The sequence below is a fragment of the Mauremys mutica genome, chromosome 8, assembly GCF_020497125.1.
Source record: "Mauremys mutica isolate MM-2020 ecotype Southern chromosome 8, ASM2049712v1, whole genome shotgun sequence".
NCBI classification, from domain to species: Eukaryota; Metazoa; Chordata; order Testudines; family Geoemydidae; genus Mauremys; species Mauremys mutica.
This window is the reverse complement of record NC_059079.1, coordinates 80,518,838-80,539,563: the sequence shown is the minus strand read 5'-3', so window position 1 is coordinate 80,539,563 and position 20,726 is coordinate 80,518,838. Positions and strand designations below refer to the sequence as shown.

The 20,726-nt window shown below is 38.2% G+C and overlaps 1 protein-coding gene across 3 annotated transcripts in view; it reads left to right on the top strand.

Moving 5' to 3' along the window:
* DOCK2 (dedicator of cytokinesis 2) overlaps window positions 1-20,726 on the top strand; it is a 518,836-nt gene that overhangs the window by 449,101 nt on the left and 49,009 nt on the right. For all 3 annotated transcript variants that reach the window (XM_045027214.1, XM_045027215.1, XM_045027217.1), the window contains 3 exons: window positions 10,276-10,361; window positions 16,334-16,490; window positions 19,365-19,405. In XM_045027214.1, the coding sequence (XP_044883149.1) occupies window positions 10,276-10,361; window positions 16,334-16,490; window positions 19,365-19,405 (284 nt within the window). The remainder of the gene's footprint in view (window positions 1-10,275; window positions 10,362-16,333; window positions 16,491-19,364; window positions 19,406-20,726) is intronic.

Genomic DNA, 20,726 nt, shown 5'->3' with positions numbered 1-20,726 from the left:
AGGTTTCAGAGTAGCAGCCGTGTTAGTCTGTATCCACAAAAAGAACAGGAGTACTTGTGGCACCTTAGAGACTAACAAATTTATTTGAGCATAAGCTTTCGTGGGCTACAGCCCACTTCTTTGGATGCATAGACTTAAAGACTCTGAATAGAGCTGGACATCTGCTTCAAAAAGGTATTAAGCATTTGTTAACATTTAATTGTGAACTATATGCAGTGAGTTTTCTATTTGCAGAAAGTGAAAAACACAGGAAATCTTGTGTGACTATGTTGGTGTGCAAGTGCAGAAAAAGTGACTTAATGTAGCCCTCTTTCTGCCTGTAAACAAACGAGTCATTCAAACGTGAAACGGACACACTATCACTAGATGTAAGAGACCGATGATCATACAGTAGAAATAATAAGTGTCGAATGCAGAATACCTGAAGTAATAGTTATAGTGAATAGTTTGCAAGACATGAAATATTATTAGAGTTGGTCATAAAACCCAAACTTTTCCCACAGAAAATTTCACAGGAAAAATCCCATTTCAAAACTTTTCAATCAAAATGTAAGGTTCTCAATGAGAATTTTGTAAATAAAAAAATGTTCATTTAATCTTAAAATGTTATTCAATTTTGTTTTTCAGAAACTGATTTTTTTTTATTTGTTCGTGTATTTCCCCTTTCTCTCCCTTTTTAAATACCTTCCTCCTTTCTTCCACTGGAAAAAGCAGTGAGGGAGTAGAGAGGTAAAAAAAGGTAAAAAAAAATGCAAAAGTGATTAAGCACCCGCTTTTCACAGATCTTTACTGTTTTCTAACGGGAAAAACTTTGAAAATAAAGTTTGTGAAAGTCAGGTTTTATTAAGAAAAATGCTCTCCATCCCCCTAAAATTTTCCATCGACATACATTTTGATAAAAACAGGAAAATAGTCAAAAATTTTGAGCAGCTCTAATGTTCATGGAATATTTGTCAAATAAATTCAACTAACACACAAGTGGGGTTCAGTGGTAGGGTCCTGCACTAAGACTCAGGAGACCTGGATTCATGTGCCAACTCTGTCACTGACCTACCATGTCCCCTTCGGCAAGTTGCTTTACTTCTTTGTCCTTTTGTTTCCCTTCCTGTGTATCAGATAGTGAGCTCTTTGGGGCAGGGATTGTCTTAAGCTGTGTTTGTACAGCGCCTAGCACAATGGCACCTCTAGGTACTGCTGCATGCAAATTATAAGTGATAACAATCAGCCTGCATATTGATAAATGACAAACAATACATTAAATTAGTACAAACATCGGTTACATTTCACTATCTACAATGTTAGTTAACAAAAATTGAGTACATTACTGGTGTGTGCACGTGTATATCTGTGCTTTAGTTTATATGGGACAAGATTTTTCTATTAGCTGAACACGGAACAAAGTGGCAGATGAAATTTCCAGTTTGTTTAGTAGTTTAGCACAAGTCTTTTGGTTTAAGGCCAAAATTAAAAACCACTTTGCTTTTGTGCATCTGTTATTTTCATGTCCTATATTTGCCTTCTTAAAAATGTTTTCCTATTCTTGGCTTATACTTCATCTCTTGGGATAGATGCATAGACCTACATACACCAAAAAAACCAGGAAACACATCAGTCAAACTGACTGATTTTCAAGGACAAAAGCATAAGGATCTAGAAGATGCCAGACACTCGCATGACCCTTACATTATGCAGATATAAATATGTTCCAGGTGATATTTTTCTTCAGTGTAGAGGAAAAAAGATGTTCACTTTAGTACACTTTAAGAATAATTGCCTAATAGTTTTCATTGGCTAGTCACTCATGCAGCATTATTATTTTATGATGCCTGTTATACTTCACTGGACTCCATAGTGATACTTCTGAAATTAAAATCATTTTTATGACTTGAAAAGCATGTCTCTTCTTTGCCTGCTATTGCACTGGCATGATTAAGATAAACTTTTTAAAATTCACAGTTGAAGTTTGGACTTCAAGAAAAATTCACATTGGAAAGGATTTGGGTTGTAGTAATTTAGTAATTTTTCACCTAATGGATTAGTAAAGTTAAAGAAGAGACACTAGTGGAAAATAAAGCATATTTATACATAATATGCAAGCATTGAAGCTCTAGTATTTGTTAATTAATAGTTTTAAAGTAGACAGTAATATTGTTTGTGAAGTAAGATATTTTCTTTAAAAAGATGAAGTGTAAAATTTTCAAAGATGAGTTGGGCACTTAGGAGCCTTTCAATGAAACTTTAGTCTTCTGTGTGCCTAAGTTGCTTATGAAAATGGGATATAGTCTTCTAAATCTCCCAGGCGATTTTGAAATTTCCCCCCAATTCAGTTAAGGATATGAGGATTAGCTACATCTATCAAATACTATTGTACTTCAGCCATTCTTAGAAAATATCTTTATAATTATTTGGTGCTGTAACTTTCAGGAAACAAGCAGCAGGTGGGGAGGAGAAACACCACCGCAACACCAATTACCACCATAGGGGGGGCTGTTGATGTATTGTAGTTCTACGTGCACAACATACAAATATATTTCTTTTGGGAACTATTGCCTCTAGTATACACATGTAACTTCCACTGACACATAATAGAAATTATACACAGGCATGGAGGTGATTTGAACTGTAACAAAAAAGTATAGTGATCAAGAGTATCTGTAAACCATCCTTGCTGGAATGTACCAACAAGACCTCCTAATGAAAAGAACATGATCAGAGTGGTAAGCCGTTAATATTTGCTATAACTGAGCTGATAAAACATGAACCAAAAAAAGAGATGCAAAAGCCTTGCTTTTGAAAAACTTTTTTTCTAAGAACAGTAAGTAGTGTACTTCTTTGCAGAGTAAATGAAAACATTATTAAAATAAACATGGATTGAAGTTAATCTTTACAAAGATTTAACTTTGGCTTATGAAAAATTAATTCATATGTAATAGTATTTCCATTCAAGTAAGCCATGTCTATTGATGTTTCCATATCTTCATTTAAATCCTTTACTTATTGCAGCCATCTGTGGACATATTCTAAAACCACTTTTCTTTCCTGACAGTTATTGAAAAAGAAAAAATAACTGTGCTGACTAACGAGGACACAATAATAACTCTCACTAATGAAGTGTACTTGCAGGACTAGAGGGTGGATGTTTACTCATATCCAGGCAATAGAAGTCATGTATCTTTCCTAGCTAATAGCTGTAGAAGGTCACTAAGTAAATAAATGGAAGTGGTTTCAGCAAGCTCCCATGTTCAGGACTCAGTTCTTGAAATCTTAATAAGCCCAAGGATTTAAAAGAAATAGAACTGCGTTATTATCAATAGTAAGGAGCATTTCAATTTACAACCCATCCAAAAGTTGCACGACACTTCAAACTCAAATCCACCTAACCAAAGCACAGGCTGCAGACTGTGTGGCTGGTATTAAAGTCTGCTCAAGTCTTTCAGGCTTTTTATTTCAACCAAAAATATAGCAAGCAGTTTTAAAGCCATATTGGATCCTGTTACAAGCAGGCATCACTCCACTGAAGTCGGTGAAGATACGTCTTGATGTACTAGGGCTGAATTTGGCACTTAAACTTTAGGCTTCAAAGGCTTCTCCTATGAATGTTTGCCAGCATCTTTTATTTATTTTAGTTCAAGCAACCAACTGCTTTTGACAAGCTGCCAGTGCATGCAGTTAGTGTTGTTACAGGGGAAAGAAAAGGACTAAGACTCATGAGGGCTGAATAAATCATTTTTAGTAGTTTCTTCTTCCAAATTCTTGGTTTTCTTTCTGGATCAAGCAACTGTGGAATTATCACCTCCTCTTTAGAAAAGAAATCCATTTCTTACCAAATGCTCAATACATACTAGGGAGGATTTTATTGGTTGATGATTTGTCTTAGATAGTGGCTGAGCGTATGCTGCCCTCACACTTCTGCATTTTACTACGGCAAACAGTCAAATGGGAAATCTTGATAGTCTACAGGTCACAGCTCTACCGAGTGGCTCAGAATGCTAGCCATCCACCTCAAGAGGTGGGAAACTTGATGGGGCTGGCAGTGATTGGGACAGAAGCAGCTGAAAGAAAGAGGAGAACACGCTAAGGGAACAAAGGGGTGCCCCTCCCCTGCTGAGTTTCTAGCCACTCATTGGCTAGCTTGAGGAGGAAAGGAACTGATTGGTCCATCACGCTCCCCTTTTGTTAATTTAAAACCCTAGTCCAAACCATATGGAGCTACTTTTTGCTCCATTCCAGCAGCCCCACCCTCCCCAACCTGTACTGGTAACTTTGGAGCTTTGTTTTGTGGAGGCTGTGAGTCTGACCAGTCACCTGTTTTGGGTTAACTAGGAATTTTATCTTCCCACAGAGGCTAAATTAACAGAGGCCTGGGCATTTTTTTTTTGTTTTTGGCCTTCCCTGCAACATCCTAGAGGCACTGTTAAGTTAAATAGGAATAGGATTTAATAATTAACAATAGTAAGCAGGTTAGTTTGTCACAGTTTGCTGCCAGTCTCCAGTGCAGTTAAAAGTAACAATCCCCAGAAGAAAAAGGCCCAGAATTTTACTGAGGGGCTTGTGTTCCTGGGCCTTCACAGGCTAAGGTGCCCTCTTTTAGTATCTCCGTCCCTCATGTGGGAGGGTGAGTGGTTTGACTCAGATGAGCGGGTGGAATCCGGGAGGTAGGCTGAGGAAAGTCTATCCTGAGTTATATGGTAGAAATCCTGTAACCCTCTTCCACTGGAATCACTTACTCTCCGGGTCCAGAGAGTATGGTTGCTAGGGTGGGTAGCCCCCTTCCCCTGTGTTAAGTTCAGTAAAATTGTGGCCTGCTGCTTCAAACCCAGAGATGGATTTCTCCTCATTCAATGCCGTTTTCACATCAAACACAACCCCCATCTGTTTAACCTTGTCTTGTGTTCTGTGCATCTCTTGCACACACAGCAATCCAGTACTTTGATGATCCTCCAATTTGTCTGTGCCTGAAATGATGGAACTTTGCTACTACCCACTTTTCAATATCTCTGCCATATCCAATGCAGATGGCAGTTCTTGTGATCAGAATGAATCATTTAAAATTGCCTTATGCTCTGACATTAGGTTAGTATTTATTACTCCACTGACCCAGTTTGGAGCTGCTAGTACTCTGATTAAAATAAACAGTGATAGAAATAGGAGCACCAAAATGGATGGTGGTTCTTTCATTAGGTGCTAAACTACTACTGGGGCGCTCAGCACTCTGTTCATCACCCCTAACCTGCCAAAACTGTTTATGGCCTCTTCAATGAGAGATGCTCCCATTTCATTTGGGATTCATGCACAAGAAATTAAAAAAGAAAGCAGAGGTAAGGATCCTCCTTTTCCTCCTGTCCAAAACAGGAAATAGTTTTTCACTCAATTTTGTCCAACATTGACCTAATTCTTAAAGTTGCTGAGAGCCTTAGCTCATAAGAATGCTTTATGTGAGCCCCTTATGAAATTTTTCTTATAGCTCTGTCACATGTATTAGCTGCATCAGTTTGGAAGCCCTTCACAATCCTCTAAGTATGCCACAGTGTTAAAAATAATAACAACAACAAAATACTGCAAAGTTGAGTTAGAATGATGGATTGTTATAATGAAGTCTTATGTTCAATTCTGCAGCAGTTGCTAATATGCTGATGTTACTGTTTTCCATAAATGTAGATGCTGCACATGCTGACAAAGTGGCATTCAGAAAAGACTTCAGAGTAGCAGCCGTGTTAGTCTGTATCCGCAAAAAGAACAGGAGTACTTGTGGCACCTTAGAGACTAACAAATTTATTTGAGCATAAGCTTTCGTGGGCTAAAACCCACTTCATCGGATGCATGCAGTGGAAAATACTGTAGGACGATATATATACACCTCTACCTCGATATAATGCTGTCCTCAGGAGCCAAATTTTTTTACCGCGTTATAAGTGAAACTGCGTTATATCAAACTTGATTTGATCCACTGGAGCGTGCAGCCCACCCCCACCCCCTCGAGCGCTGCTTTACTGCGTTATATCAGGTGGCGTTATATATACACAGAGAACATGAAACAATGGGTGTTATCATACACACTATAAATTTGTGTAATGACCCATAAATTGCAGTATTACAACAAAAAACTTCAAAAACAGACTCTAACGAGAGACTGCTGAATTGGAATTAATTTGCAAATTGGACACCATTAAATTAGGCTTGAATAACAACTGGGAATGGATGGGTTATTACACAAAGTAAAACTATTTCCTCATGTTTATTTCTACACACACACACCCAGGGTTCCTCACACCTTCTTGTCAACTGCTGGAAATGGGCCATTTTGATTACCACTACAAAAAGGTGATTTGTTTTTTTTCTCTCCTGCTGGTAATAGCTCACCTTAACTGATCACTCTCATTATAGTGTGTATGGTAACACCCATTGCTTCATGTTCTCTGTGTGTGTGTATATATATATATTCCTACTGTATTTTACACTGCATGCATCTGATGAAGTGGGTTTTCGTCCATGAAAGTTTATGCTCAAATAAATGTGTTAGTCTCTAAGGTGCCACAAGTACTCCTATTCAGAAAAGAGTCCTTGAGGGCTGTTAACCCTGCAGACATATCCCATATTAACTCATTGAGCACCTAGTCAAAAATAAGAAAACACCTTCCCTTTTCCCTCTCCTTGCTCTGCTCTTTTATATATAGTTTGAACAGTTCTAATTTCTCATTCCTTCATCTTTACAGCTCCATAATATTTTCTAACACCATGGCATATTAGATGATTCTGAAGTGCTTCCTGAAATGATCAATACCGTATTGAACTGATGGAAATGTTAGTCATTTTCTCCTTAATGAGTGCATCTTTATCAACATTGATCCATTCTTCACTTCTTAAACTCAAACCCGGCGTAGAAAACTTGAATCACAGAATTTCCTTTTTATATGCCTAGGAAAGTGATGCAGTAGCCCACACCTATTGTTCTAGATCAGTGGTTCTCAAACTTCATTACACTGCGACCCTCCTCTGACAACAAAAATTACTACATGACAACAGGAGGGGGGACTGAAGCCTGAGCCTGCCTGAGCCCTGGTGCCCCAAGTGGAGAGGCCAAAGCCCAATTGCTTCACCCCCAGGCAGGGGCCTGCTACCAGAACCCTGCCACCCAGGGCTGAAGCCCTCAGGCTTCGGCTTCAGCCCCAGGCGGGGAGACTTCGGCTTTGGCCCCAGGCCCCAGCAAGTCTAAGCCAGCCCTGGCTTAGTCATGATCCACAGTTTGAGAACGGTTGTTCTAGATCAAAATAATTCTTCCAGTACTCCTTAGGAGTCACATATGGGTATTGAGTGAGCTCTGCTCAGGAAAGGAAATCTGAGAAACTCAACAGTGAGTAGCTCAACCCTAAAAGCCAGTTCAACATTTGTCTGTTAAATTAAAGCTGTGAATCTCAATACCACATGGATTTTTCTCCCACAGGTTTGAAGGACACATCTCAGTATGTTATATGGGGACTTCCTACAAATTACATAGTTTAGAAGTAAAAAGAACAGGAGTACTTGTGGCACCTTAGAGACTAACAAATTTATTTCAGCATGAGCTTTCGTGAGCTACAGCTCACTTCTTCGGATGCATAGAATGGAACACACAGACAGGAGATATTTATACATACAGAGAACATGAAAAGGTGGAAGTATGCATACCAACAGGAAGAGTCTAATCAATTGAGATGAGCTATCATCAGCAGGAGAAAATCTATTTCCCTATGTTAAGTTCTCCTCACACCTTCTATGGGTCATCTTAATTATCACTTCAAAAGGTTTTTTTTCTCCTGCTGATGATAGCTCATCTCAATTGATTAGACTCTTCCTGTTGGTATGCGTGAACCTTAATTGTTAATTAAATGGCAGACTGATGTCAGAATCTTCTGACTGAAGACTTTTTAACCTGATACACTGAAAGACAAAATGTACAATGAAGTGTCTCGATACAGGATGTGGATTTGCCTGGAACTGAAGGAAGTGTCAAATATATATATAAAATCTCTCTCCAAAGTAGCAACATGGGATTCCAGATCCTTCCCAGTGTATAATGGCTGAATCTGTGGCAGATCTTAAGCTAAAGTTCCTTTACCCAAGACTGGAAGTGTTGGAGAGGATTACACTTAGTCCCCAGAGAGTGGGGATACATTGTGTTCCAATCTATTGACCACTTCAGATCAACATGGTATGGATTGTCTCTAGACTGAGTAGCCTCAAGCTTTCTTTGGCTGAAGGGAGAGCCCTAGACCCAGATCCAGCAAAGCACTTAAGCATATGTAGGACTATTCATGTGCTTAAATTGTTTGCTGCATTGGGGCCAGTGTGTATAAAGCAGCACCATATACTTGGAGTATATCATATGCATATCTATACAGAACACCACATATTTATTTCTGTTGTGTTTGTCTCAGCTGTCCAATATTTGTTTTTTAGACTTGAACAACCTAATAAAACACCCATAATGAACTTGATGGCTCACCAAGCTAAATGATTTTTAATACAATGAATAACTAATCTGTGGAACTCATTGCCACAAGGTATTATTGAGGCCAAAATGTTGATCTGGATAATGAGAACATCCACAGTTAAATTAGATAGGATTAAAAAAATTACCATAAGCCACTAATCTTCTAACAAAGCAAAGAGACTACTTATACAACCATACTGCCCTCTAGGTTTTTTTTTTCTGATTACATGTTATAATTACTTGGATGAGAAATAACAAAGAAAACCAAGGAGCTGCAAGACGAATTTGAGATTCAACAGGTGACACTTCCCCTCCAAAGTCTGTATGGATATGGAGGCATAGTGAAAGGAGAGACAGAAACAAGTTTTGGCTGATATATAAAACTGAGGCCCTCAGTACTTGTATTTAGAGAGGCCCCATTATATCTGGGGCCTGCATTATCTGGCTGAATGTAGCAGTAGTATTAAAATGTATAGTATGGTCTTTTGTCTTAATTCTCCCCTATAGTTTCAACTGGATACCATATTTTCTATATACTCTGGGGAAAACAATTAGTGCTCTGTTTGTGTGTGTATCACAGAAAGATGGCTGCTTTTATATACCTAAGAGATCTTTGTACATGTTGAGTGAGGTGATCCTTGTACAGAGCAGGTACCTTTTTACCATTGTAAGGAAAGGGCATGCCAGGAATACCATGAACACCTTGTGTAATGGTAAAAGAAAATGTCAACCCATTAAACATTCAGACAGTAATGGGACTTTTGGGTCCTTTGAGATAAAAGGAGTCATATTCATGTATTTAATATTTCCAAATACTCCATTTCCAGAACTTAATGCAATCTACATAAAGTACTGCATTGTCCTTCCCAAACTAATTATTAATTATAAACTCTTAAGACAAGAATTTAAACATGGTAGGTTGACTTAACGGTTCCAAAATCACAAAGCAATTTCCTTTATACAGTGCACTGTAAGAACTTTTAAATGACAAATGCTACAGCACACTAGTACTTTGCAAAAGACATTAGAACTCTTTATAATTAAGGGCCTGATCCTGCAAAGTGCTGAGCTCAGATATCATGGAAGAAAATACTTCCATTTCCTTAATGGGCAATTGCCAAAGATATTCCTGACCTTGAAATATTCCAGAGATTTAGCGAAGAGCAAATAGCAGTTAGGTGGTGGTCAGTTTTGGGATCACTGGGCTGGATGAATGTTTCCAGACCTACAGTTTTATGTATAGCATGCATTATATTTCACCAGTAACTGCTTAGGTTACTTAATTAAATGTTTTGGCTGATTCCTTTCTAAGATTACAAAGGGAGAAAACATGTCTAACTTCCACAAATTTTAATTCCATTGCTATTATATTTCTGATCATTTTTGCTATTTTATATTTTACTCATTCCTAGTAAAGTGGCCTGAGAGTAACCAATTGTATGAAGACATCATATTCTATAAAGTTGTTCATTCAGAGTTAATCTGGAATAAAATAGCTCTGTTTCACTTTGAAGTCCTATATCTCAAGCTAGGAAGTGGTTTGGAAACCTATAATGCAAATACTTCAAAGGTATCCTTCAGGCACTATAACAATTTGTGCTAGGGAAAAGTTATTTAAAGATATTCTGTAGAGTGTTATTTAACTGGAAATTATTCTTCCATTTAAGCCTGAAAAATGTGATGTTTTTGTCATGTCACTTTAGGCTTTATTTGACCTGTGGATATCTTGCTTTCTCTTACATGATTTTTCTTGTTATACATGTATTGTGCATTATTCTATGTTTTGTCTTTTTCTCTCCCTCAAGTTTGAAAATGAAATAATTTTAAATTTGGACCATGAAGTGGAAGGAGGACGTGGAGATGAGCAGTACATGCAGCTGTTTGAGTCAATGTAAGTAGTGTATTCATGAGTCCAATACCTAATGACCCATTTCGTTATCCTTTTCTACTCCCAAAAGAGGTAATTTCATTGAGAAATAAATCCATTACACAGAATCCAAGTAATGGCTGTATAAGATGAGACTAAAAATGAAGCACAAAGTGCAACTGTTTTAGAAAAACTTAAAAGGTTTTGCCCATTGAAATGTCAGTGGGTTGATTTTTGGTGTATTTTCCAACAGCTTAATTTCTAAGAAAATATAAGTAGTTGACCACTAAAAGAGAGATAATTGTTCCTGTTTAACTCAAGCAGATCTGCATACCCTGGATCAAGGATATTCAGGAATCCCATATTTGGTTTTTTGGGGTTTTTGTTGTTGTTGTTCTTTTGCATTCCCTTCCCTGTATTTATTTCATATTTTCACATTGTATATTTTATCATTGACAAGGCATTCATGCATGCCTGGCAAGAACAGGGCATCTCAGGCTATCTTCGTACAGTTCTCAATATCATACGGGCACTGAAGGAGAGTATGCTTAGTATTTCCAACCTTATGCTATGATTTATAATGGCAGTGATCATAATTTGCTGCAATTTAATAAGTATAGTTCCAGTAACTTGTCATGCTTGGAAGTGCCATCAATATAGAATTACTATCGCAAGCTTGTGACATTTTGGGTTTCTCATTTGAGCTGCTCAAATTCTGTTTCAAACATGCATAAAATCTGAGTCATAATTATTTTGAACTGCTCTTCCTGCAGTGCATTGCTTTCACTATTCATAGGCGTTCTTGAAAGTACGTCTACTGCAAGAAGCTTCTTTCATGCATGTATTTCATATTTAATATGGGATTGTGCAGTTTGTGAACTTTTTCTGAAGTCTACATTTTGTACAATGGTTTCCTTAGAAGCAGGAACTCATTTTGCAGGTCAGCTTCCAATCCATGTGAGTTTGTATCATCTAAGAACTTGGCCTCTGTTAAACTCAAAATGTTCCAGTACTGGTTCCCCAGGGATAACCCCTCCCCCTCCCCAAACACTTCTCATTTAGTGATCAACCCAGTATATCCTATAGTCTCTCCAAGCAGAATTCTGAATAGAACACTTAATTCTGATGAATTTATTAGGATATTGTAACATGCCCCTAGATCTCTGTAAGGCTTCCTTCTTTGGGGATTTTTCCATTACTACACAGGGGTTCAGCAAAACTCCATTGTGTGTCCTATGTAACTAAACATGTTCATCATTTGTGTGCATTCAATTTAAGGCTTTCATTTTGTATAGCTTTTCTTGTGGTATTGATTATTTTCTCTGTATGTCTGATCATCAACAGATACTGCCACTACACAAAGATCTGAGGCAATGTTAAAAGAAAGTAGTTTAAACTTGTATACATCACAGCAGACTTTGAGAAAGAAGAGGTTTTGCTTTTTCTCTATAGAGCTGGGCTTCCCAAAATTAAAAATACTTATGCATTTTGAAGTGTGCCTAAACTGACAACGTCAGTATGTAGGTCTGTTACCTAATGGTCAATAGTCTCACCTGGAAGCTGAGTTTTTTGGTAAAGAAAAGAAGCATTAACCAGTGACTTTCTTGTGTACACCTCTGAGTATTCTTGACATTTGGAATGACTTTGTCTGGCAGTTTGCAATCCCCTTCATGACCCCACTGTAGGTGAATGTTTCTGTGGAGATATAGTAGATAGTAGTGACTAGATCAGGGTAGGCAACCTATGGCATGCGTGCCGAAGGCAGCACACGAGCTGATTTTCAGTGGCACTCACACTGCCTGGGTCCTGGCCACCAGTCTGGGGGACTCTGCATTTTACTTTAATTTTAAATGAAGCTTCTTAAATATTTTAAAAACCTTATTTACTTTACATACAACAATAGTTTAGTTATCTATTATAGACTTATAGAAAGAGACCTTCTAAAAAACATTAAAATGTATTACTGGCATGCACAACCTTAAATCAGAGTGAATAAATGAAGACTCGGCGCACCACTTCTGAAAGGTTGCCAACCCCTGGACTAGATTAACTGATATTTTGGACTTTGATAATATATGAATTCCTAGAAAATGATAGAGCATTAAAATATTTCAGCAGGACATTTTTCAAAGAGCTACAAATATTTTATGATCTGGCTGAGCTTCAGGATTAAACTCATCAGGTTACAGAGTTTTGTCCAAGTCTCTTGCTTGAGATTTGGCATAGGCCAAGATAATAATTTGGGAATGTGAACCAAAGTTTGCCATAAAGATTCCTTGGAACTTTGTGCAATCTAAAGGCAGAGGGCTTCACACAGATCTAGTGGTATTAGTTTCCCCAGAACTCAATACAGCCATCCTGGTACATTTATTACTTAACCAGTAAGACCCCGTTGTTTCAAACTTCAGTATTTTTTTACCTCTGGGATGGTAAACAGTACTGATTCATCACATGATTTTTCCAGCATTTATGATCCAGGAGTAACATCTGTAACCAATAGTTAGACTGTAGGTTATGTGACAAAATCAATTCATGCTATGAGTGTAAGATTTAGTGAGCATAATTCTGTTTTACCAGTGCAAATCCAGGGTCACTTGGAGTAAATGCTGGCTAAGTGCAGAATTTGGACAACTGCCAAAATCCCTTATTTAGGAAGCCTCAGAGCACATTTTTTTATCAAATCTAGTATTTAAAAAGTTGAACTATACTCATCCCTTCATCTGAGTAAGAGCCCACTTCTTCCATCACTCACACAGCATGCAACTTACTTTTTCTTAGACATTAAAAAATTGAGCTGAATTTTGATCTTGAAATGGCAATCAGTTGTGACATGCACATTTTAGATGAAAAATACCATTCTGTTGTTCAAACAGCAGTGCCCTGTAGTGTTTGCTTCCACCGACATAAAGCATTGTAGAAGAGAGAATGAAGGGCATGCTGGGTTCTGTCCATTTTTGAACTTAAGAAAATATCAGAAATATTACAAATAAACATTTTAAAACAAAATAGCTGAAAATCCGTACTCTCTCACCTATCAGGAAGTGACTTCAGGGTTCTCCCACAGCAAGAATTGATGGTGTCACTAATATCTAAATAATGGCAGGGAGATTAATTCCTTACTTTGATTCAGATATTAGTAACGTCATCAAGTCGATGAACCACAAAATCAAAAAGTGTAGTCTTGCAGGTAAGTGAAGGACTCATTAATTTGCTTTAAAATATCTTTCATAGTAACATTTCAGATGCTGATTCAATGAAGCACTTAAGCTTACATCCTATTGCATGTGCTTAAAATTAAGCATGTACTCTAAGCTCTTTGCTGATACAGGGCACATGTTTCTGCAGATACTAATAATTAACATCATGTTTTGCAATGTGTTTAAGATCTTAAGCAGTTTCTTGTAGTTGTTTTCTGAAAACATTTCAGTTAATCTTTCAACACAATCAGTCCATACCAGTTATCCAAGTCTCCTCCATCTCTTTCTCTCCCCACTTCCCACATTGCACAATGTATGAGTATACACATACACAGTGAGTGAGGTAGAAACAGAGGGAATAGCCCATTTTTGACTTGTTCTGTTCTAGATAGATTTTTTTGTAGGAAATCTTTGAGAGGAGAACTTTTAATATGAATACGTATATGTGTAGAAGTCTTGATAGATCTTCAATAGCAAAAGCTCACATTGTCATTAACAAGAAATGTAATAATCTGTAATGCCGATTCAAATAGTGCATTTTCCAAAAAACAACAACAAGTTACAGAATACCTTTGTTTACATATAAATTGAAATTCGCTAATGAAACATTGAGAGATCAAGAATAATACCTAGTATAACAAGGAAACAGCTCAACACAGCCACACAATGTAATTTCAGTGAGGATTCTGCAACTGCCAATGTGTTTTCATAATTTTCCAGTGGAATTTACTGTACTTTCCAAACATTCAGATATGAAACCATTAATGGAATATACCAGATAACTATGTAACTACTCAGATATAAAAAAAATAGAACATAATGGAGTGAAAAAGAGAAGCAGGGGGAAAAAATAGAATGCCTAGGAAAAAAGTCCTTAAACAACAAGAGGGAAAAAAAACAAACTTCAAGACAATAATCATTCTGTCCCTTTAAACAACTTGGATGGAAAAACAAAAAGTGACCACTAACCAATGTCTTCTGCTCCTAAGTCATTTAGGCACTTTTGTAAATAATATACAACTTGCAGGTTTAACACAATTTAGGAAATGCTGGTGAAAAACTCACCTATCATAAAAAAAGAAACACAGGGAAAGAATTAAATCTGCAGCAGTCAAGTCCACAGTTATTCTCATTTTTTTATTTTGTTTTTATTTACTAATTAAGGACAAATAGCAGTGATGAAGTCTTGTTAGTGAATTGCCTTATTTTTTGTAGTGTGATTTCCAATTGTTGTTTATACTGGTATGAAAATCCTACTAATGTTTAATTTGAAAAACAAAAGAAAAAACTACATCTCCTCAGAGTTTGTTTAACAGTGACACAAAGATGAAGAATGATCCAGTGGTTTGTGCACTATTCTGGGACTTGGGAAGACCTGGGCTTAAGTCCTTGCTGTGCCACAGACTGTGAGACTTCTGTCTTTAGCCCCTCTCTGCCTCATCTAACACTGGGCATAATAGCATTCCCTTCCCCCGCAGGGGATGGAAGGATACATACATTAAATATTGTGAGTCACTCAGGTACCATGATAATGGGAGCCATATAATTGCATAAGATAGTTGGCAAGTGTCTTTTTTAGTGATGACCACTGTATGTAGTGTCCTTTGGTAATGAAATAAAGAGCATAAACCCCACAGCCTTCTGACAGTGAAGTAAGTATTTAGATTGGAGAAAAAATACTTGAGATCTTTGGCCATCTCTTAACACATTTTAAAAATTGAACTGCAAAATGAACCACCAACTGTCCTATGCCAAAGACAAAACTGAAGTCAGAACACTGTGAATTATCCAACTTGTATTTCTCTCTTTCTTATGTACAAACATATCACCATGAGAGCATGAAGCAGGAACTATCTCAGGATATGTCTACACTGCAATAAATACACTGAGTTTCAGAGGCTGGATCAATTGACTCAGGCATTCAGGATTCCGGGCTAAAAATTGTGGTATACATGTTCAGACATGGGCTGGCGCCCAGCCTTGGACACTTTTCACCCTAGCACGGTTTCAGATTCCAGGCTCCAGCCTGAGTCCAAACAGGTACACTGCAATTTTTAGTTCCCTAGCCTGAGCCCCATGAGACAGAGCGTGCTGCAGCCATACTGCAGGTCTTTTATTGCAGTGTAGATGTACACTCAGAATGCAATATATAAACATTTTTTGTGTGTGTGCCTTTATAAGGGTTAAGTTTCATGTTATCTCCTATTACGTATGCTTGCTGAAATTTTTGTTGTTGCTTTACTTTATCCCCAAAAGTTTGTGTACTTCTAAAGTCCTCATGGAGTATGTTACACACCTGTAAAATGTCCTTATGGAACACAGAATAGAGCTGGAATTCTGGTTTGGCGTCTAAATTCACCCATCCAACTGGCAGTGGGGTGGGTGACACTATACTCGACTGCCACAACATCCTCCAGCAATCCGTTCTGGCTGATGTCAGGACTCATGTAAGGGAGGGTTTTTGTAACACGTTGACTTTGCAATTAGTAAAGGGTAATGGAAATAATGGGACCCCAGCAAAGCACATACCTACACACCTGCACCCTTGAAATTGTAGTTGTGTTCCAAACAAGAAAAGTAAACATTCCATTCTTTGTTTGGTCTTGCTCCTCATCCAACTTTTAGATGTTTAGATTATCAAACCACAAAGGGAATCTCAAATACACTCTATGCCTGTTTTATGATCAATACTGTAATATAGTTATCATCATTGTAATATAGTGTTTGCCCCAAAGCATCTCAGCTCAGGGTGCAGCTGTTCTAACATAGCGTAAAGCAATTTTCTCTCTTTGTTTGCAGACTCATGGAATGTTCTTCAGCGTATTGTGACATTTCCAAGACAGTTGAAAATTTTGTAAACCTAGTTAAAGGGCTTTTGGAAAAGCTGCTGGATTACCGAACAGTGATGAATGATGAGAGCAAGGACAACCGCATGAGCTGCACTGTCAACTTATTGGTATGTGTCTCCCTGCAAAATATAGTATAAAACTGGAAAAGGACTTCAAAAATCTACTCACCAATGGCAAGTGTAAAGCTTGCCCAAGGAAATGAGTGACTTAAGACATCAATTTATGCAGTGTTGAAGATTTCTTTTAAAAATATTTTCTACCTTTATGTGGTGGGGAGAGCCTTCCAGATCTGAATTGATGCTTTCCTGAGTCTGCAGACAGCTCACTGCCACTGCTGCTGCTCATAACTTTGCTAGGCAGCAGCAAAATGAAATTCATACTACTTTGGCCTGTCTAGAAATATTAGTGAAACTCATACAATGCTGCTCTTGCTGCTGCATGGCAAAGCTCTGAGCAGCAGCATCAGGAGGCACTGGAGTTATTCACAGGAAGGAAAAATCCACATACTTTCTCAACCCTCCCTCATCCCAGCCAGGGAACAGATCAAGTATCAGAGAACACTTTCTTCTGACCTCCTCAAAGTAGCCAGTGACTGGTGGGATAGAGCTGTGAAGACTCACTCCTATTTGTAGCCAGCCAAGAGGCTCTCCTTTCTCTTTTTCTATCATGTCCCAGCATCTAACGTCAGGGTCACGGAGAGAGAGCAAACTTGAAAGTACAGTGGCCTGCCAATTGGAGCTAATAGCTCTGCTACGGAGGAATTTTCTCCTTGTGTAATCCTCTTGTAAGGCTGTGGCCACACTACAAGGCTGTTAGTGATACAGCCGTGCTGCTACAGTCCTATTTCTCTGATCACACTCCCATTGCATCTCCTGCTGGCCTCCCTGGCAAACAATCCCCTACACCACATAATACATTGCCCTACTTTCTTAAAAAACAAAGAAATCACCCTACAAAACACAATCAACCTTAACTGAGTTAAACAAGTATTTTTCTAAACAAAACAATCACTAGAAAACCATGATATCAGCAGTGAAGCCCACCATCAATAATCTCCAAAGCACCCTTCATTTTCGGGCCTCACCACCCATATACATAAACACGTGAAGCTGAGGCGCTGGAGTAACAAACTCCCTTCCTCTTCCAAACAAACAAACATTCATAATCTGCATGTCTGATTCTTCACATTCACATACCCTGAACTGCACCCTTATCCTCATTTACAGGAATTGACAGACTGGATCAGACCTGATGTCCATCCAGCTCTGACAGTGGCCAGCAACAGATGCTTAAAGAACCCCCTTAATCCGCAAATATGGGATAATCTGCCCTGGGGAAGGTTTCATCCTAATGCTTAATAATTAGACACTGGTTTAAATTCTCAAGAATGAGGTTTTATATTCAAATGTTGTTGCATCTTTCGCTGTCCTTGAACTCTGATGCAGTCTGCAGAACCTCACTGCGAGGCAGAGCTGATTGGAAAGTGAAAAGTCTCTGTGCACAAAATGTTGCCATTTCTTCCCTTCCATGCCCTTTCTCTCTTACACACACACATTTTTCAACAAAACATAAGAAACTCTAGTAGGAAGACTCTCCTGAATTCATCTTACATTTCCTGTGCCCAGCTTCATTCTGCTGTACCAACTTTGACCCATCCTAAGAAAATCTCTCTCTTCTTGATGTTTGCCCCCTTCATATATACAGATAGTTACCACATACACCCTTAGTTATCAATTAGCCAAGGACTATGTATCCAGAAAGCAAGCACATCTTTGATCATTAATTCAGCCCTTTAATTTGGCTTGTGGCATGTTTTATCCATTTGATCTCTTGAAATGCTTTAACAGTCCACTACTCAGATATTTTTAAACTTGTTTAGACACTTTATTTCCCTTGGGGTGGGGGATGAGGAGAGGTCTTTTGTACTTTTCCCCCTTTTCAACTCCTCCTGCAATGCCGGGCTCTGGGGAAGAAAGTATCCACCCACTAGACTGGCAACTAAATGCAGTTTGCAAGTCAGAAATGCTACATTTAAATCATCAAGAGGGGAGAGAAGCCAGTAAAATGCACTGGTAGCAAGGGACCAAGTGTCTGAGCTTGATGAAGCTTAATCATGAGAACAGTCACACTGAAATCTGTGAGTCTGGTTCCAGGCTACATTCACCAGTCATTAAGTCTGTTCTTTGGTATAAAGGGGTTGGATAGTAGCAGGATTTCTTCACCAGGGAATTTCTCCAAAAGCATAGGGTTGATATAATGACCTATACTGCCGCCCTATCCCACCCCCCAATCCATTGGCAGTCTCCAGTGAAGGGCATAGGCAGCAAGGGAGATGCTGTGGTTGGAGTGTACAATATTCCAACTATTCTCTAACTAGTCCCTTGAAAATAATTTCTAACATGGGCACGTTAGAGCAGTCCTAAGGGCTGCTTTAACATACACTGGAAACCAAAGTGGTCCACAACAGTCTCAGATGTGCAAAGCCATCTTTGCCCTCCTTCCTGAACTCTGCCTCCTTAGAGAAATAGCTCAGAAGTATTTGTTAGATCTATCATCATCAGAAATCCCAAACCCCTTTTAGTAGCAAACTGGTAGAGCATGTAACATCAATGTTTGCCTGTGGATACCCTTTTTTCCCCTTTACAAAGAAAAGAGCCATCACTAAGAATTGTGATAGTGAACTGGAAGATTTTATATATGGTTGTGCTAGAAAGGAACTAAAATGTCATTTGAAGCAGCCATATTATCAGGTTTTAATTGAGACTGTTTTGTAAATAATGCATATCACAAATTGTGATATTCATAATTTAAGTTTTAAAATTTTAATGATAAAATGTGCCAAAATACAGAATTATTTTCTGTTTTCTGCACTGTCTATACAATTAAAAAGAAAATAATACTTAGCATGAGTAATTTGGTCCTGAAAAATATTTTAGTAACAGAGATTGGAAACTAACACTGTCATTATTTCCCCCCTCTAGAATTTCTACAAAGACATTAACCGTGAAGGGATGTATATAAGGTATGGTAATTGCTCTATTGATTTTTGTTTGAAGAGTGCAGTAATATTCCTTTTATGCACACTGTCTTCAGCATACTATATGGATTTGTGTTATGCCCTTGGTAGCTCATCATCCACAATGAGTCCATAATATCCTTAGGCTAATTTATACTTTTTAATCTATTGTTTGCTTAGCTTTCAGAAAGTTGGAATCTATTGCACATATTTATCAACAGCACTTTTTTTTTCAGAATAAAGTTTATTTGAATGAATCATTGCATTCTCTTTAATAAAGAGAATATAGTTGGATATGCAGTTGGAGGCAAATCATATCATGCATTGAGAGAGAGAAACAGAGAAACCCCTTTCCAGTTTTGTAGTATGTGCTCAGACTACAGAGCATGCTAAATATGCAGTGCTAAATATGCAGCACTATATTCAACTTGTAATTGTATGGTTTTCTGCTGGAGCTATATATCACACACACACACCAGCAAAACTTTTCTAGCGTATACCTGACTTTATGCTGTTTCTAAGCTTACTTAGGGTCTTAATCTGTCCCCCTGTGCAGGGCGAATCACTTCCTAGGTCACACTTCCCCTCCCTGTAGGTAGAGGAGATGTGACTGGGCCATGATTATACCCACCTATTGTAATAATAGACCCTTGGGGCCACTGGGAGTTGGTATATAATTAGAGCAGCCTGAAAGCTGTTCTAACTTATGCTAGGGACCTGTCTTGGTGACAGCCAGGTCAGGATTGGAGCATGCCACATGCACACCACCTCCATGCTCTCCTTTGATGTACTGTGTTGTGCACTCCTCAACTATAGCTGAGGAACTGGAACAATTTTTTTTCTTCCTTTAATTTTATCTGTAGCATTTACATGGGTAAAATGAAACATCCACATAAAATTAGGGCAAAATAGCACAGGAAAAAACAATTAATTTATATAACAATAGCAGCAGTCAAAAGGCAAACTATTTCGGATAATACTCCAGAGTGCACCATGGTTTGGAAAATGTGGAGCAAATGTGTTTGTTGCACATCTCAGTTTTACCTCCACAGGTGTAGGTACAGCAGTTACTCTGGTAAAGTTGGCCTGATTGTTAATCCTGCTTTTCTGTAGATGCTCCACTACACAAAGGAAGCTCAGACCAATCTAATGACCCAGACAAATAAGAGTTAGTTAATAGCTTCCCCTGAAATAACCTTGCAATCTCTAAGAGTGGTTACTCCATAGCAGCTTTCATTCTTTCTGTGGAGAGGTTCACTGTGAGTGCTTGTGTGTGCAAGCCATTAATGCATTTTGCCAGAACACTACGTATATTTTTAAACTCTGA